This window comes from Phallusia mammillata, chromosome 5 (genome assembly GCF_965637545.1).
Source record: "Phallusia mammillata chromosome 5, kaPhaMamm4.hap1.1, whole genome shotgun sequence".
Classification (NCBI taxonomy): Eukaryota; Metazoa; Chordata; class Ascidiacea; order Phlebobranchia; family Ascidiidae; genus Phallusia; species Phallusia mammillata.
Genome location: NC_137256.1, coordinates 8,746,206 through 8,762,491, shown reverse-complemented (window position 1 = coordinate 8,762,491; position 16,286 = coordinate 8,746,206). Strand labels below are relative to the sequence as shown.

Here is a 16,286-nt window from a genome sequence, read left to right as displayed (position 1 = left end):
AAAATATGTTAATATCAGTGCCACAACTTCGTACAACAAGTTCAATTTATAAAAAAAAATCCCAAGCAATAATTAAGAAAGATGCCTTCAGCACAAAAACAGGAATAGATGAGTAAAACCGAAGGCAGTGCCCTTGAATCATTTTTTTTCCGTTGTACACCTTTTACAATTTTTTCAGCAACTTCGTAGCCTATGCTTCACATAAAGCATTTTTAAATTGTGCACAGAGAAAAAATAGGCTACACTAATTAATCGTTGCTTGGTCAAGTGATTATATTTATCCTGCACTTGGCGAAGAAAATTAACCATGAAATAATGTAAAAAAAACGTTAACACGTTCACTGCCAACTACGAGTTATCTCGTAGTTTTCGATTAAGCCAGGCTTGCCAGATACGAGTATACTCGCAGTAGACTCATTTGATTGTAACGCGCTTAAAACGAGCTGGCGTCTCGAACTAACGTCGTGGATGCGTTGTGGCAACACCGCGACACCCTACACCAGCATGTTACCTACGAGTTAACTCGTAGCATGGCATACAAAATATTTCTACTTTCTCATTTCAGAACGCCACTAAAACATATTTGGCAAATTTAAGCACAACATAGGAATATCCCTTGGCAGTCAACGTGTTAAAGGGTGATTTAATGGCTATTTTGTTGCTGCGTGTGGACTCGTTATTCAGTTGTACAACTTAGTTTTTTAGATATAAACTTGGGTAAACAGTACATACCCGATTGAAGAGCACCACTACGCCTGTAATTGACACTGCATGTTGTTGCAATCGTTTAAACAACCTACTGCTTGAAAAGCCTGAAAACAAATGATTGTCCTTTGAACAATAGGATACGTGTTAAGCATTGTGTCTTGAGATGTTACTGGTCTGCTGCAGATTTTTGTTTTTTTTTGCGTCGAAAGATGTCATGCAACGCGCCGGAGCGCTTCTGGTTGTAATGTAAACACCATCACCACACCTGTTTGATGTTAGCACACGTCTGAGTTCGTGTAGGTGGCATGAAAAGAATAAGTAGACTTGGTACCATAAAGTCATTCGTTGGTTTCTTGATCGTTTTGTAACCCAGGCTGTTTTAGAATGTAAAATGTGTTCATATAGTTATGTACACTAGGCTACAATATACGCATTACCAGGGATGTAAAGGTATAGTACTTTATAGTTCATAATTAACAAACCGAAAATCAAGACGTCTTACGCAAATTATTAAAATTATCCACTTTTCTTCGCCCTATAGTTTATAAGGTAAAGACAGTCAGAATTACCCCTGGCCTAAAATGATTGAGAAACACTTTGTCAGAAAAATTGAAATGATCGCAATGACAAATACAAATGCACAACTATGTAACTACTTTGGTGCTTGGATAAACTTTTGATTTTGGTTCAGGCAGCTACTTAAACAAGACATTACAACTTGCAAAGCTTGAATTAACTTTCGCCCTTGCGAAACTCATTTCTCGTCGGGAGCGAGCTCTTCCCGGTATGGTTACGCTTGAATGCACACGCATACCTACCAGCTGTTGGTTGCAGCGAAATTAATTTGCAATGTTTTTCGTTGGTGTTCGCGAATCAATAAGAAAGGTTGAAGTGGCTTCAAGGAGATTCAGTCAAAAAGGCTCTTGCGCTGTTGTATCACTGTAAGACACCTTTAGGCCTGCTGTTGACCTGTATTTTTTGTTTGAGTATGTGTTTTTGTTTCAAAGGCGCCTTTTGTCCTTGGACAACGAATTGATGCTCAGATAAGGTTCTAGAAACCGGTCGCAAGAATGTTGTGGCCTTTTGTTCGGTTGTTTGTTAGATACAAAGAAGCATATGTTATTTTTCTTTTAATGCAATGTGCCTCCTACTTTAAATAGCATCATTTTAAATTGCACATTAAAACGTAAGTAGAGATAAGTTTATGCATGGTAAAAAGAAATTGTAACAGCATCAAAGATTGTACTGCACAAAAACAGTAAGACATTAAAATGTGACACCAATAAATTTTAGGGCGTAAATGGTTGATAGATTGTAGATGCTCTGCAGATTTACCCTGATTACAAAGCCCTATTTGACGGGTAAAATTGGCACACTAGCACATTGAACTGAGGTGGCACCATTGGTGGAACCAGTTAATTTGTAACCTAATCTAGCCATTAACACACATGTTGTGGAAAGCGATTGGAGCTTAACATAAAAACCATTGAAAAACCCTGCCACACTCTTGCATTAACTGTCCTAATATTAGCCATATTTCAACAAGTTTTGCGTTGTTTTGTTTTAGCTGTGGTGTTAGGTGTTGTGCAAAGCTTTTGTTAAGCTGTCTGGCTGAACATGGAGGCTCTTCATGACAAAACCAATCTCCATCCATTCTTTCACGACAAGGAAGTTTACGAAGTGAAATGTAAATTTTGTTGCCGTGAGCTTACAAACCGAGGAATGAAAGCAATTTTGCTTGCTGATACTAACGTGGATTTATACTCAACAGATATGCCACCCAAAACGTATGCTGCTACCATAGTTTAATAGATTTTTAAAGCATTTTTTGTTGATTTTTGTAAAAATTGTTAGCTACAGTAGTGGTTTAAATCTTGTTTTTTTCTTCAGAGCTGTGGAATTAATAGGAAAGTACTTTACCACCAAAACCTGCGCATGCAAGATCAAAGACTTCGCATGTCTTTCTTGGTAAGATTTTTGCAGTTTGCACTTCCCTGTTTTATGTATTTAACAAAAACAGAAGTTATACTGCTGCGAAATGACATTCAGATAAAGGTACCAATGACTTCTTATGTTCACAGCGGAAATCCTGTTGGCTACCATGTGGCCCTTCCTTGTGCCCAATGCCTTGAATCGTGCAATAATGGACACTTTTGGATTTTTCATTGTCACACTACCACTGTACATAAACGACTTAATAGCTTTGGTATGTATTAGTCTTATAATCTGAGTAAAATCTCCTTTGCCATATTAAAACGAATAATAATAAATCTTAGGTGTTTTAGGTGACATGTATGTGTTTTTTTGCAGTACAGCATATTTTCATCTTTGTAATGATACACAGTAAATCTTGGGTAATCCAGATTAATTTGGGCAAAAAAAATGTCTGGGTTAGGTGAAGATCTGGATTAATCGATATCGATTAGTTAAGCCTTACTACATTACAAATCATTTGTACCTCAATTTGTATGAATTAGGCAAATATCCGTATTAACCGAATCCGGTTTACCCGAAGTTTGCTATATTTTCTGTGCTGTTGCTTTTTAGACTCTGGTGTACTGACTTGGGGAGATTTATCTTGTGTTGCATCAACAAGTAACAATTTATATGATTCAAATGAAAACCTGTGTCGGTGATGTGATGATGACTAAACAGTTTTTATTCTTACTTCCAACCATTAGTATGTTTTATTAAGTTCTTTTACTGGATTTTTAGTGATGTCAACTTCAAGTTGAAAGTAGCTTGGCCCTAGGAAATGTTATTTTTTGCAAGCACCAATGCAACTTTATTTACTGTACACTTGTTTTATTTGTTTGTACATTATGGGCAGTAATTTTAAGTCTTTGGTAACTATCTACACATATTTTATCTGTTGTTTTGTACTGATATTATTATGATGTGAACAGTGTTCTAAATCTTGGAATTCATTTTAATTTATACTTTTTATCTGTAGCATAGATTCTGCCCCACTACAAATATTTTTAGACACTTCAAGGTTTGAAAAACAAAAACATTTCATTGTAAGTTTACCAATTTTTTGTTTAATTCACTTTCAAGTTTAAATAACTTTTATTGTTTCTAAATAATGTTAGAGATAAGTCGATTGTTCCATTTATGTTATTTGCACCATGATATGTTAAATAAGTTTGGTAAGTGAATGTGTGTGAAGTACATTGTAATATTTGATTTCAGTTTGTGAAGACTTTCAGCCATGGTGACCTTTTATGTAGATCTATTGTAATGTACAATACATATCAATATCATTATAAAGCATGTTACAAAGTGTGGCTGTGTGTAGGTCATTAACAAAACATCAGTCTTGTATCAAAAAGTGGACAAGTCCTAGTCTCATATAAGATTTAACGTTGTATTAACCCTTAACCTGATATAATGTTTTTTGCCTTTCACTTTCTATTTATGTATGCTAATAATAAATGTACAATATTATGCGATTTTTCAGTATCAAAAGCTTTCTATACCGTCACTTTAAAAAGCTATGGACTAGTTTTTATGCGTTTTCTGCTCATGTAGCACTTTGATGTGTCATAAGAACAAATATGTTATGATAGCGGTTGGTAATACTATGTGCTATTTCCACCTGTATTTTCTTGTGAAGTTTCTGTGTTTGTTTTAATTCAATCTTCAATATGTGTTTTGCGCATTTGTACTGCATTGCGCTTCATGCGATTTCGTTGATTTTAAAGACTAATTGTCAGTAACAAACAAAAAAAGTTGTCGTTTTTTTGCAGCAAAGTATAAGCAACAACGTTTGTTTCACATCGAGTTATGTTATATAAACGTTTGAGTTATGTATAAAAGCATTGGAGTCGCGTAGGTTTGCCTTCGATGCACAAATCTTGAACCAAATAGCCTCTAGAAACCAAATCTAAAAAGCAAGGCCAAACAGCTCCATTCTTTGCAATAGTTGAGCATACTAACGTAGTCGTTTATTTTGATGGACTGCTGAAACATGTAATTTATATTGCCCAATATTGAACTTAAGTAATTTAAGTGATAAATACGTGTATTTACAAAAAAATGCAACCAAATATCTCGCAAAAACAGCCGTTTGTGCTTTACAAACCAAATGACGTAATCCTAAAACAATCCAAAATTAAAATAAAAAATTTGCAAGTAAATGAAGAATAATGACTGAAGCGTCACGGCAAAACTGCAAATTTTCCTTTGCAAATCAAAACAGTCAAAATTTTAGCAAAAGTTTCATGTAAAAACGGTAAAATAGAGACTGCCTTGCTTGAAAGGCAAATTGCTGCTAAGAGACCGTAACCGTTACAAAAATCAGCTGACTTGGGATCGTTTATGACGTCATACGCGAATTTTTAGTGGGACATGAGGACAACTTCCGAAAAATTTGCCGACTTCTCTGCTCATTTTCATTTTGTCTTGAGAGAAAAGTGGATAGAAAAGGGCTGGAATATGGACTCTGAGGTGAGATTTTTGTCTGAATGTGCTTTTCGCGACTTCTAAAGTACTCGATTAATGTTTTTCTTAGACTTTGCTTATTTCAAACAAAACCAGTGATGAAACTAAAACAGACTACTGGTATTTTTAATTAATGCAGCAATAAGCTAAATTATTGAAAGCAAAGTTGTTCTTTGCGTCAGGAAGTCCCATTTTACACAGCTGTATTCGAACAGAAACAATCACTTCCATGAATTCAATATGTCAGATCTGTCAAAAACTAAATGACCCTAATTGGTTTGTCACATTTCATTTTTAGTTACCACCGACGATAGAAAGCAGGCCATCTACTGCCCGAAAAAGGAAATGGAAACAATGCGCTCCGGTAAAGCACGAAATCATGTTTCAATATTACAACAATTGGCTTCAATATTACATTGTTGGCAGCCAATACAACACGAGACAAACAAACCAAGACCTTGATTGCATAATTGGAGCAAAGACAATTATATTTGTATTGGCTACAGAATTTGTAAGGCACATTTGTCTGTGGTTGCTTGTTTATTTGTATGCTTGGTTGATCACACAACGTTTAACAGTGAAACAAATAACTGCAATGTGCTTTAACACACAAGCCTGAGTATCCAGTCTAAAGTGACTGCCATTTTTGATGGCTATATTTTATGCTTTCGATAGCTTTTTTATTTGGGGCATTTGTCCGTTTTCCACAAGCTTGAAACCGTTTGTTGATTTGCACTAAATAGAAAGATATAAGGTATGTTATTTTCCCAACACTTATGTTAGACCAGGTTTGTAAGTTTAAAGACGCTTTAATTTATTTGTAATTGCTTGAAATTGTTTGGTTGTATTTTTCAGCAAGGAACGTCGGTGGGATATTCCACAACTCGCGGAGAAAAATCGCCAACAAAAAAGTTATTTAAAAGCGACCGGCGGACGGATCCGTCAATTTCTTCCCACAAGGACTTCTTTATGCGTCTCCCGGACGAGCTGGTACCCTATAAACATTTTTACAACTTAAAATACTGCAAATGTCTAAGTTGTTTGGTAATACCTCTTTTCGGGCGACCAATGAATATGTGCCAATTACCTATTCCTACGTCATGTATGTGTGACGTAATAGTGCCCCAAGCTTGCTTGCTTAAACGTGTTTAGTGGTATACCAGCTGAAAAAAAAACTGTTTGGACCCCGTTGAAAGAACAACACCGACCTTTGGTTATACTGCCTTTATTTTTCTGATCGAAATGAATATAATTTGCCTAAAATATTCTTAACATCGATTTTGCTTTTCGATTTCAAAATCAGCCTCGGGTTAAATCTCTTGGACATGCGCAGATCAGTCAGATCGTTTTATATCTGAGGCCGCCCTCCATCGCGAAACTGGCTGTGACGTGCAAGCGTTTCAATGACGTCATCGGGCAGAACCATATTTGGAAAGCGCTCTTTCGAGATCATTTTCGCATGTGGAGGTCAAGGCCACGTGACTTGCGGCAGTTATCGTCAGAAGAGGATTGGAAAAGACAATATTGTCTGAATTGTGAGTTGAAAAACACAGTTGGTACTAGTGCATTTTGTTGGCACGTTTATTACGGAACAGGGTTGTAAGTCGGATCGGGCTTTTCGGGCCGAGTTCGGGCTTGGGTTTCTTAAAAATAACGGTCTCGATTCGGGCTTGACTTCACACTTTGTGAATTTAGCGAGCAAAGTACCCAGTTGCTGGTCCTGACCTAATGTCAAACAGCTCTAAAACGCCTTGTTTAAGACCAATTGTCTGCTGTGTTAGTTGTCTTGGTCTCTTCTGAGGCTTTAGTTTAATGTATACTCCTGTCAATCAAACTTTCGGGCCTAAACGGGCCTTTCCAAATACGATTTGGGTTCAGGCCGGATTTCTGGCTTGTGTTTCGGGTTCGGGCTCCAGTTTCGGCCCCGTTTACAAATCTGTTACGGAAAGTTAGCTGCACAATTATGTGGTTAACCAAAGATGTCTTTAGCTGAATAATCAAAGTTAGCTGAATAACCGAAGATAATACTTCAAAATAAATGTTAGATATTTCATTAATATTTTGTAGCCGTAGACGGGGGCAATATACCACAATCATTTAAAAATGCACATGTAAAGTACCCTGAGACGGGTTTCGCAAAAACAGACCTACAAAATAGAAAGTTTACACATGCAATTAAAATTCTGATCAATTATTATGAAAAATACCATTGTTTTGAAAAGCGACAGAAACTCTTATTTTACATCGTCCTTCAATTTTAGAAATCATTTTTTATGATTATCCCATCTAGCAAAGAGCGTAGCCGGTTCGCACCGGTTCTAACCGTCTCACGAAATTTATGAGATCAGCCAAACCAGTTAGAATTACTGGTTACTGTCAATGGACTTTTTGTAACTGAACCGCGGCTGACAAATATGACTTTTGTGGTATAACCGGCTGACAGAAAATTGAATCCCACCACAGATCATGTCTTGGAATGTAGTGCCACAATTTTTTACCTCACATTTAGACACCAAGGGCATCACGTACCATCTTCTGGGCAGTGGCAACGCAAGGCGGAAGAACTTGAACCAAATCTCGGACACACCTCTGGCCTTCGGTTTCAAAAAGCTTTGTGCAACCCGTGATCACGTGTTTGGTCTCGATATGGTTGGATGCCTTCATGTATATCGGTACGTGACGTTTTTTTATGAACAGTGTTGAGTAATGGGACTTTTATAAGTACAGTCTTCTGGCGTTTCTGTTTAAAGTCAGGTCATTTTATCGTACTAAATTAGAGTCGAGTATATTTCCATACTTGAGACTCGAATCTTTTATGTCGTGTCTTTGATAAACGCGACTCGAGTCGGATCTTGAACTCTTTTTACAGACAATCGTTTAAAATTAGAGCCGAGTATATCCTAACTTGTGACTCGATTGTGTGAAGTCGAGTCTTCGATAAACGCGACTCGAGTGGGACTTAGAACGCAACTCTTTTCACAGACAATCGTTCTGAATCAGTGTCGAGTATTTTGTAACTTGAGACTCGATTGTGTGAAGTCGAGTGTTTGATAAACGCGACTCGAGTTGGACTCTGACAGCAACTCTTTTCACAGATAATTTTTTATAATTTGTCATAATTTTCAAATCTGGATGTAAGTTCAGTAAAACATTTAGTCCTTCATCCATTAGTTTCAACTTGCTATATAGTTTATTAATCTTTATCCACCAAGCAACGGACTGGGTGATTCCAGTTTAAGGTTCAATTACGAATTTTCAAATTTGTCACAAAATAATAAGAGGCTTTATAATTTAACAGTGCTGAACCTGTTGGCAAGACAAAAATGCTTCCAACTTTGCAGGATAATAGTGTTTGCAATCTATTTAGTCAATCGTTTGCCAGTTTTGCACTTATTAGTATATAATGCATTATTTTTCCTTGACTTTTCAGAAGCAAATGGGAAAGAGACACTTTTACCAATGAATTAGTCTACAGAAGAACTGAATGGCATCAGGAATTTGCCAGACATGTTATTGATGTGAGAAAACACTTTTACTAAACACATATGCGATTATTTTCCGACTTTTTGGTGGCTTGAGTTTAATGTTAAATTTCGTAACTATTTGCGAGTTTATATTCAAAGGCTTTTTGATATAATTTAAAGTAATACATTGCTTGTTTTCAGTTTGTTATGTTGGAAGAGTTAAGAAATCTAGCCCAACACGCACGATTCTGCTTTCTTTTTGATTGATAATCAAATTAGTTTTCACAAACTAATGTTCAACACAAATATATTGACATTATCATGTTGACATAACAAGTGAAAAAATTTGGTGGATTTTGCGAACTTTCTTTAAGCGATCCTTTTCCTTCTCACAAAATTGTGAAAGTCACGCTGATTGTGCGCTTTTTGTTGCAGGTCACCACCGATCCCCGATATGACAACAACCACCGACGTTACGTGTACGTTCTCACGCAAAGCGAGGCAATGCGCATGCGCCGTTCGCTCCCCCACACGCGAAGTAGCGGGCCCTCAACTGGCGGAGGGTAAGCGTTTCTATCTTCATAAAATTACAGATATATAAATAATAAAACTGCTGGAATAACAATACTCGTTTTTCATTATGCTTGCTGGCAGCAATAGCATATACCTAAAACCATGGTTTGTATTTTGTTACGTCGATTTTACACCATTCGCTTCTCTCATCCAGTTGGAACGACGTAGGTGCGCCGGTTTCGGGTGACAAAATTGACGTGTTTGACGAAAGATCCTGTCGACGCGTCTTCAATATGACCTTTGACCCCGAGATGCGTTTTGTCTCCATGAAACTAACGTCATTTTCGCAGCAGCAGAAAACCTTGTTTATTTTAACGGACGCTGGAAAGGTAATTTGTGTGCACATATATTTTTTCACGTAACTTTCTCGTACAATGTGATACAAAATTTAACTGAAAAGGTGTTAACTAAGCAAAAACGAATGTCAACGTTGATAAGATAAATATTAGATATTTTGCTTATTGTATTAAGTTTATGAAAACATTAAGTCATTAGTCCTTATAATTCTGACATATACATAGGCTATATTTATCTTAATTGCCTTAATAGCATCATCATTAAATCAATAGACGTAACGTTCATTATAGTCTTCATCCACCAATCAATGAGCTAGGTAATTCTATTTTTAATGTACAAGTATTTAATTGTTGCACAGGCAACTAATTACATATATCATGGTACGACAGGTCAATGGAAGGTGCTATACCGAAACAACCCGGTATCTCAAGCATTTCTGGCTGATCTAAGCAAAGAATATTTGTCAATATTAACTGACCAGTATATTTTTCATGGTACTCCAGGCCTGTTAAAAGCGCATACCGAATCAGCCCGTCTAAGCATTTCCATATGGCAAGGAGTACATGCTAGAAAAATTTGTCCTGCGGTGGGATTCAAACCCACGACCGGAGCCTTTCCGAAAAAGTCGAATTACTAGCACCGTTGCGCTATGTCACGCCTTTAATATGCCTGGCGTACTACGATTTATATACGAGTGTGTCGTGATCTCTGGTCTGCATCAACACTTTTAGAGCTGATTCCAGCTGCGAATATATGTTCATCTTAATTGAGCGATATATTATTTAGGTTTACTCCCTTCAACTCTACGAGTCATCTCTTCTTAACCTCGGCTCGGAAGGAATGCAAGTGACCCTGAAGTCCGCAAGCAAAACATTGGGCGAAAAAGTTTGCAAGGTTGAAACCAGTGTTGGGGTGGTCGGCTTTCTAACAGGTAAAAACTTATTTGAAGTTCAATTGTAAAGGTTTTGAGTAAACTATATAATTAATTGGAGTTGATTATAGAAACACCAAAAATTTTCCATTTACGCTCCGCGCTTGCGCATTTCCTGGATCTTATCAGCGCCTAAGAATATCTACCTTGAGTCTGGACTGGTGTGTACGGGCCACAAACAAAGTGTCTTATTGTGATCTTACAAAACGACAATTCACCGCCTTCTCTGATTTTTAACTTAAAATTGCCTGCTATTTTACTTTATTTTTTGCTTGAAAACACCAGATGGAATAGGCGCGTTTTAGCTCCAAATATGCTGTGTTTTTGTTATGTTTGGTAAAGTGGGACTGGCCCAGTGTTTATCGATGTGTTGAATTTTTCTTTAGAAAGTGGGAAACTTCATGCTATCGTCCAACGAAAGTCGGAATTTGCTGATATTTTCGGTCGAAATGCTCAAGTCAAATTGGGTCTTCCTCAGGTTATTCCCCACGTCGCCAAAGTGGGTGAACTGAGTTTAAGATTTTTGCTTGTAGTAGGCAAAATATTGTACGTACTTTTTTTGTTTTAACCACGGCTTAAAGAGTTTACTTCACGAGTTTTTGTTTTGTTTCAAATAATTCCTAAAATAAACTATTACTGACAAAACACTAACTTCGTAAAAAAGTTCTGTTTACCTTCATGGTTTTTATTTTTATTTTTCAAGCCACAATCATTGTTTACAATAGGGATAAAATATGTGTTGCTTAGTGGATTGACACTGTTAAATGTATAGCAGTTAAATTTAAGTTCGAAAAAAAATTAAGTAGCTGACTTGTACAAACATTTTTCACTGGGATCAGCTCTGAAGCGTTCATGAATCCAGCGATTACAAAAGACCAGCGATTACGGTGCACTTATATAGGCAGGGTTGCCATCGACTTGAAGCCAAAAATAAGGACAAACGAAAAATTATATTTTTAGATGAAACGATTTAAACGTTTTTGAACAAATCTTTGCATTTACACGAGCTATGATACATCATATGCAATATTTTGGCCGGAAACAATCCATTGCAGTAACTTCTAATTGTTCGAAGAAAATACTTTTTGCATCTTACAACAGCACAGGTCTAGGTTTACTATTAATTGTAGCACGGATTTGACTTGTAGTTGTTTAAAATAAGACAAAAGAAGGACTCAAGTCAAAAACAAGGACATTTCTTAGAAATAAGGACAACGAACTTTTCTAAGACATAGCCCTTCAAAATAAGGACAAATCTTAGAAATAAGGACGGTATGGCAACCCTGTATATAGGCCTATGAATGATAAAACGCCAAGCTGGTCTCCAAAACATTCCCACTTGTCAAGACATAGACGATAAAAAGGCTAGCCTGTGTTTTGACTAGAAACCACGAAAGGAGTCCATCCTGGGCGTCTAGCGTACTTTAATTTAAATATAAAGTAATTTTCTGTTTTTTCTTGTTCGTCGAAAGTGAAATATTTATTTCTCCAAAGGACTATTACCCAATTTTTTTCTTAAGCTTTTACCCATTAACCTGATGCGCAAAAGCCTTAAAATTAAATATTCATTAAGGTTGTTCACTGTTCGATTGGGGATCGACATCTCGGCTTTATCGACGAGTACAACCGAGTTTTTGTGTTGGGCAACAATCGGTACGGTCAACTGGGAACGGGTGATAGAATGGATCGTAGCTCTCCTGTACAAGTTCTCTGTGGACGAAGAATAAGAATTCTTTATTGCAGGTTTAATTATTTTTTCTCAAAGCTGTTTAACTATAAAAGCACGATATTACATATGCATAAACTTCCCGGATATTTAGCATCATTATTGATCCTAATTCTTCATTTATTTTAAGAAATAATTTATGCTTTGTACCTGTTTTTTATTTGTACAGTCTAAATATATCACTGATTCCAAGCAAAAATCTTTCTTTTACATTCTCATGCCTGAGAGAAATTCTTACATACGAAAGTGTTTTGGTTGTTTATTTATGTTTATTGTTTTGTAAACATTTTCCGAAACAAAGTAATTTTCGGTAAAGTACAAAAAATACACGTCATTAGCAAAATGATAAAGTTGAGATTATGTCCTATATTTCCTTAATTGCACGGCATAATAGATGTACAAGAAACTTACCTTGCTGAATAAACATTTGTTTTAATAAATAGTTGAACTTATTTTTGGCGCCAGTTTAAACCACACGATGGCGGTAGAAGAGCACGGAGGTCGATGTAAAGTCCTGGGAACTGGTTGTGGTTATAACGGTCGTTTACCGGGAAAACACCGAGGTTGTGTGGAGTTTACGATTCTGGAAATTAAGGTACAGATATATTTAAGCTTTCAGTTCATTTGTGCTCGTTTGTTTGTTCAACGGTAAGAAATAAGCATTAATTTGTACGTTTAGTGAAGTGATTGCTGTGTTTGTTTCGTCCACCTATTCAAGCTAAGTTTGTTTATTTTATTTCTATCGTTAGTAGCGGAATAACGCGTATAAGTTTTTAGTTTAACTATCACCAATTTAAGTTTATAACTACCACCAATTTGTGCAAAACAAAGAACAGTCGCCCAGAGAACCACTATTCATGCACCATGAACATTTGAGCCAGAAAAATTGTTTTACCTGTTTCTAAAATCAAGTCATACATTTTGTCAACGGTGTAAGATAAAATAACGACACAAATGTGACCGAATATGAAAAACATGCAGGGCCAAATCATATCCGTTGTTTTCAAACTTGTGTCCGAATCCAACGCAAAAAAAGACTACACCTATATAACTCCTAGGATAAGTCGATTTATACAGAAGTGCGTTTTTCGGAAAAACAAAATCTTCAAGGTGATTCTTTTAGGTTCCTTGGGGTGTACGACAGGTGGACGCTCACAAAGAAACGTTATTCCTTCTTTCTTGTTGGGACACAGATAGCCAAGATGAATACAAGAAACAAGAAGACGGATTTCATCCTCGCCTGATGGAAAGCTTAGCGCTAAAATCACCAGAGGTTTGTTGACCGTCAGAGGGCGCTATTGAGACGACTTTTTTAGGGGTGGGGAGTTATAAAGTTCGGTGCGGTTGGGAGATCAAAATAGTGAGAAAGAAAGTTCTGTGCAATTTTAAATCAAAATAGTAAGAAAGATGATTGAAACGTCTGCATTACAAACAATTTACAGTGTGTAAGCTCTTCAGTTTTGTCTTGTTGAAAAAGATCTATTTGCACAAAACATCTTTCTTGGGTTTTATGTCTCCTTAACATATTTTCTTGTACTTAAAAAACACCATTTTACCAAAAATTTGCGTCTTTGCAGGAGTTGTTGATAGAAATGAAAAAGGGTCGAGGAATGGTTGAAAAACTAAGAGTAGTTGAGGCTATGGTGGATAAATTGAGTCATCATCGGCCAAAGTCAGAACATGGCAGCTCAGCTAGATCAGGTCATCATCAGTCCCCAAGTAGTAACGTAAATGGTAGAGAGGTTGGAGTTTTACGGAGGGCAGTGGAAGAGCTAAGGCTTGAAGTGGAAAGAGATGAATTAGACAGAAGGATTTTAAGCAGTAGGGTCGAGCAGCGCAGTAACGTGCAATAAACAAAATAAAGCTACCAAGTATCATAATCGTGCCTCCTATTTATGCTATTTATTCAAGTAGTTAGTTAAATAGTGATTTGGAACGACGGCATTAGTCAAAACGTTTTGTGCAGAAATACGTCGCTTGTTGGCCTCAAACAAGCAGCCCTGATTGTGCAATGGTGCTCAACCTTTTTTGATAATGCCGGTCGCATTACAAGTTCTTAGTTAACGAACAGGCACTAGCCTATATTGTGTCTATATATCTCCAAATAAAGTTTCCCAGATGGTCGCGTAGGAATACAAAACTGTGTATTTTTAGGTCCAAAATGTTTTTTTTAAACGTTTTAAGGGAGGCGCAAGAAAGAAATGTTAAAACTTGAGCGAAGGAGTTTACTTACGTGTAGTTTGTAAATAGACACTTGAAATAGATGTACGGTAAGTTCAGAAAAAAACACTTAGTCGTTCACCCTTTAGTTTAAATATATATATCTTTAAAACCAAATGATGAAGTGTTTTTTTGAACTTACAACTATTGCTATAAGGCTTTTTAGTCTTCATCCACCAAGCAATGGACTGGATGATTCCAGCTTTAAGTTTCAATTACGAGTATAGACACTTGAAATCGATGAATTTGATTAAAGATCCAATTTTAAATGCTCTTTGTATGGTTTTGCGGCTGCTATATGTAGGCCTAGCCTAATATACCAGGAAGGAAAACGGTTGGGAACCACTGATAGAACTAAAAGAGTTGTATAACAATGCTCATGCTCGTCAGCAAAAATTGTATTAACAGCCTCAAATTGTGCACCCCTGGTTCCCCGATCGTAAAAAACATTTAACCAACATAGAAATGTAATAGACACGCATCACTGGGTCTCCTAAACGTCACTCATCTTCCTGATTTACTGCGCAATGTTTTTGCGCAGCAAGGCGAAGGTCGGTCGGTAGGTTAATTGCAGGTTTTTAGTTAATTGTAGATTTTTCTAGTAATTTGAAAGAATTCGATCCCCGATTTTCTGCCGCTTAACCGTAGAATCTTGTGTTAGTTTACTCACAGTTATTTGAATTTAATTTCACATGGTTTAATCTGTGTATATATTTAGTTTTCTTTTTTACACAATCTATCTCAAAATAAAGTAAATTTGCTTTTGTATGTGGTAGGAATGTTCTGTTGCAATATTAACAACAACTGTTTATAGAAGTACAATGCGTTTACTGAAAACACACTCTCTGGCTGTGGCTGGGTATAATTGAGTTGCATTTATTTTATTTAGAAAAAAAACAACTAGTTAAACAACATAAGTAACGTATCTATACATTCTTAATTTTTTTCTGTTTGCGTAAGTTTAAAACCATAAATAATTATTTCAGTTTTTATTGGTGACAAAAAAAGAATTTATTTTGCACAATAATTAAAACAGGGACCACATTGAATTATGCTTTAGTCATAAATAATGTGTGTAAACACATGTTTACGAAGACTGAAAATAGATACATAAAAAAGCTTCTAAAATATAAAATAACATTCTTGATCATCCCACAATGTTTATTGTTGTGTAAAAGTTTGGTTTGGTGTTGACATAAGAAACTATGTGTTACAAGTATTTAATTCAGTTTAACTTTACTTTTTAACTTTACACGTAATTATTTACAAAACATAGCTGAAATACCCAGATTTTTAAAAGAGTTGTATAATTCTTAACCATATGATTGTTATAATGCATTGGTGTAGAACAAAGGAAATGAAATGTCCAGGTGGAGAAGCATAGGTTGTGGAATATTCCGTATTGTGTGTGGAATCAGAAAATAAGGGGATGAGCCGGAGGTTGTATTTCCGACTCTTATACCAAAAAACTAGGGAGAAGGTCCTTCTTACTGCCGGCCTCGTAGTAATTATGGGATATGGGATTTTTCTTTACATTTTCTGGTCTGTGTAGCAGAATTACCTACGATTGCTAGTAGCCTTGTGTGTCTGAATCTGTGTTTGTGCGTTGCTAGGACGATGGGGAAATGATGTCATATTCTCGTGGGGTTTGAGGGTCACATTGCAGTTTGGAAACTATGCCGAGGGCCGCATGTAGTTTTAATCTAGTTTTATACATTTAAACAACCTTTTCGCTACGATGGCCGCGTTGCAGATCCTTATTTTAAGAACAGTCGCCAATTACCTGCTGGTTTTTGTTATAAAATTACAGATGTAAATAAATAGGTTTATATCACATTGAAAGTCCTACAAGTCAAGATAAATTTCCAACCTGATGCACAGATAGAGCTGCACAGTGTGAAGCTCAGTTTTAATTGTTTATTAC

The 16,286-nt window shown here is 36.3% G+C and overlaps 2 protein-coding genes across 2 annotated transcripts; both read left to right on the top strand.

Moving 5' to 3' along the window:
• The first annotated feature begins 1,501 nt into the window (after positions 1 to 1,501).
• Positions 1,502 to 4,130, top strand: LOC145230434 (protein FAM72A-like). The gene is made up of 5 exons (XM_080095864.1): positions 1,502 to 1,649; positions 2,276 to 2,495; positions 2,599 to 2,676; positions 2,790 to 2,914; positions 3,256 to 4,130. Exons 2-5 carry the CDS (start codon positions 2,326 to 2,328, stop codon positions 3,342 to 3,344), a joined length of 462 nt encoding a protein of 153 aa, XP_079951990.1. The 5' UTR covers positions 1,502 to 1,649; positions 2,276 to 2,325; the 3' UTR covers positions 3,345 to 4,130.
• Positions 4,131 to 5,145: 1,015 nt separating this feature from the next.
• LOC145229522 (F-box only protein 24-like) lies at positions 5,146 to 14,044 on the top strand. The gene is made up of 14 exons (XM_080094879.1): positions 5,146 to 5,157; positions 5,450 to 5,662; positions 6,007 to 6,141; positions 6,485 to 6,686; positions 7,661 to 7,823; positions 8,582 to 8,669; positions 9,051 to 9,178; positions 9,343 to 9,517; positions 10,272 to 10,416; positions 10,803 to 10,915; positions 11,990 to 12,159; positions 12,608 to 12,737; positions 13,266 to 13,415; positions 13,720 to 14,044. The coding sequence occupies exons 1-14, from the start codon at positions 5,146 to 5,148 to the stop codon at positions 13,993 to 13,995; spliced, it is 2,100 nt and encodes a 699-aa protein (XP_079951005.1). The 3' UTR covers positions 13,996 to 14,044.
• Positions 14,045 to 16,286: the final 2,242 nt, after the last annotated feature.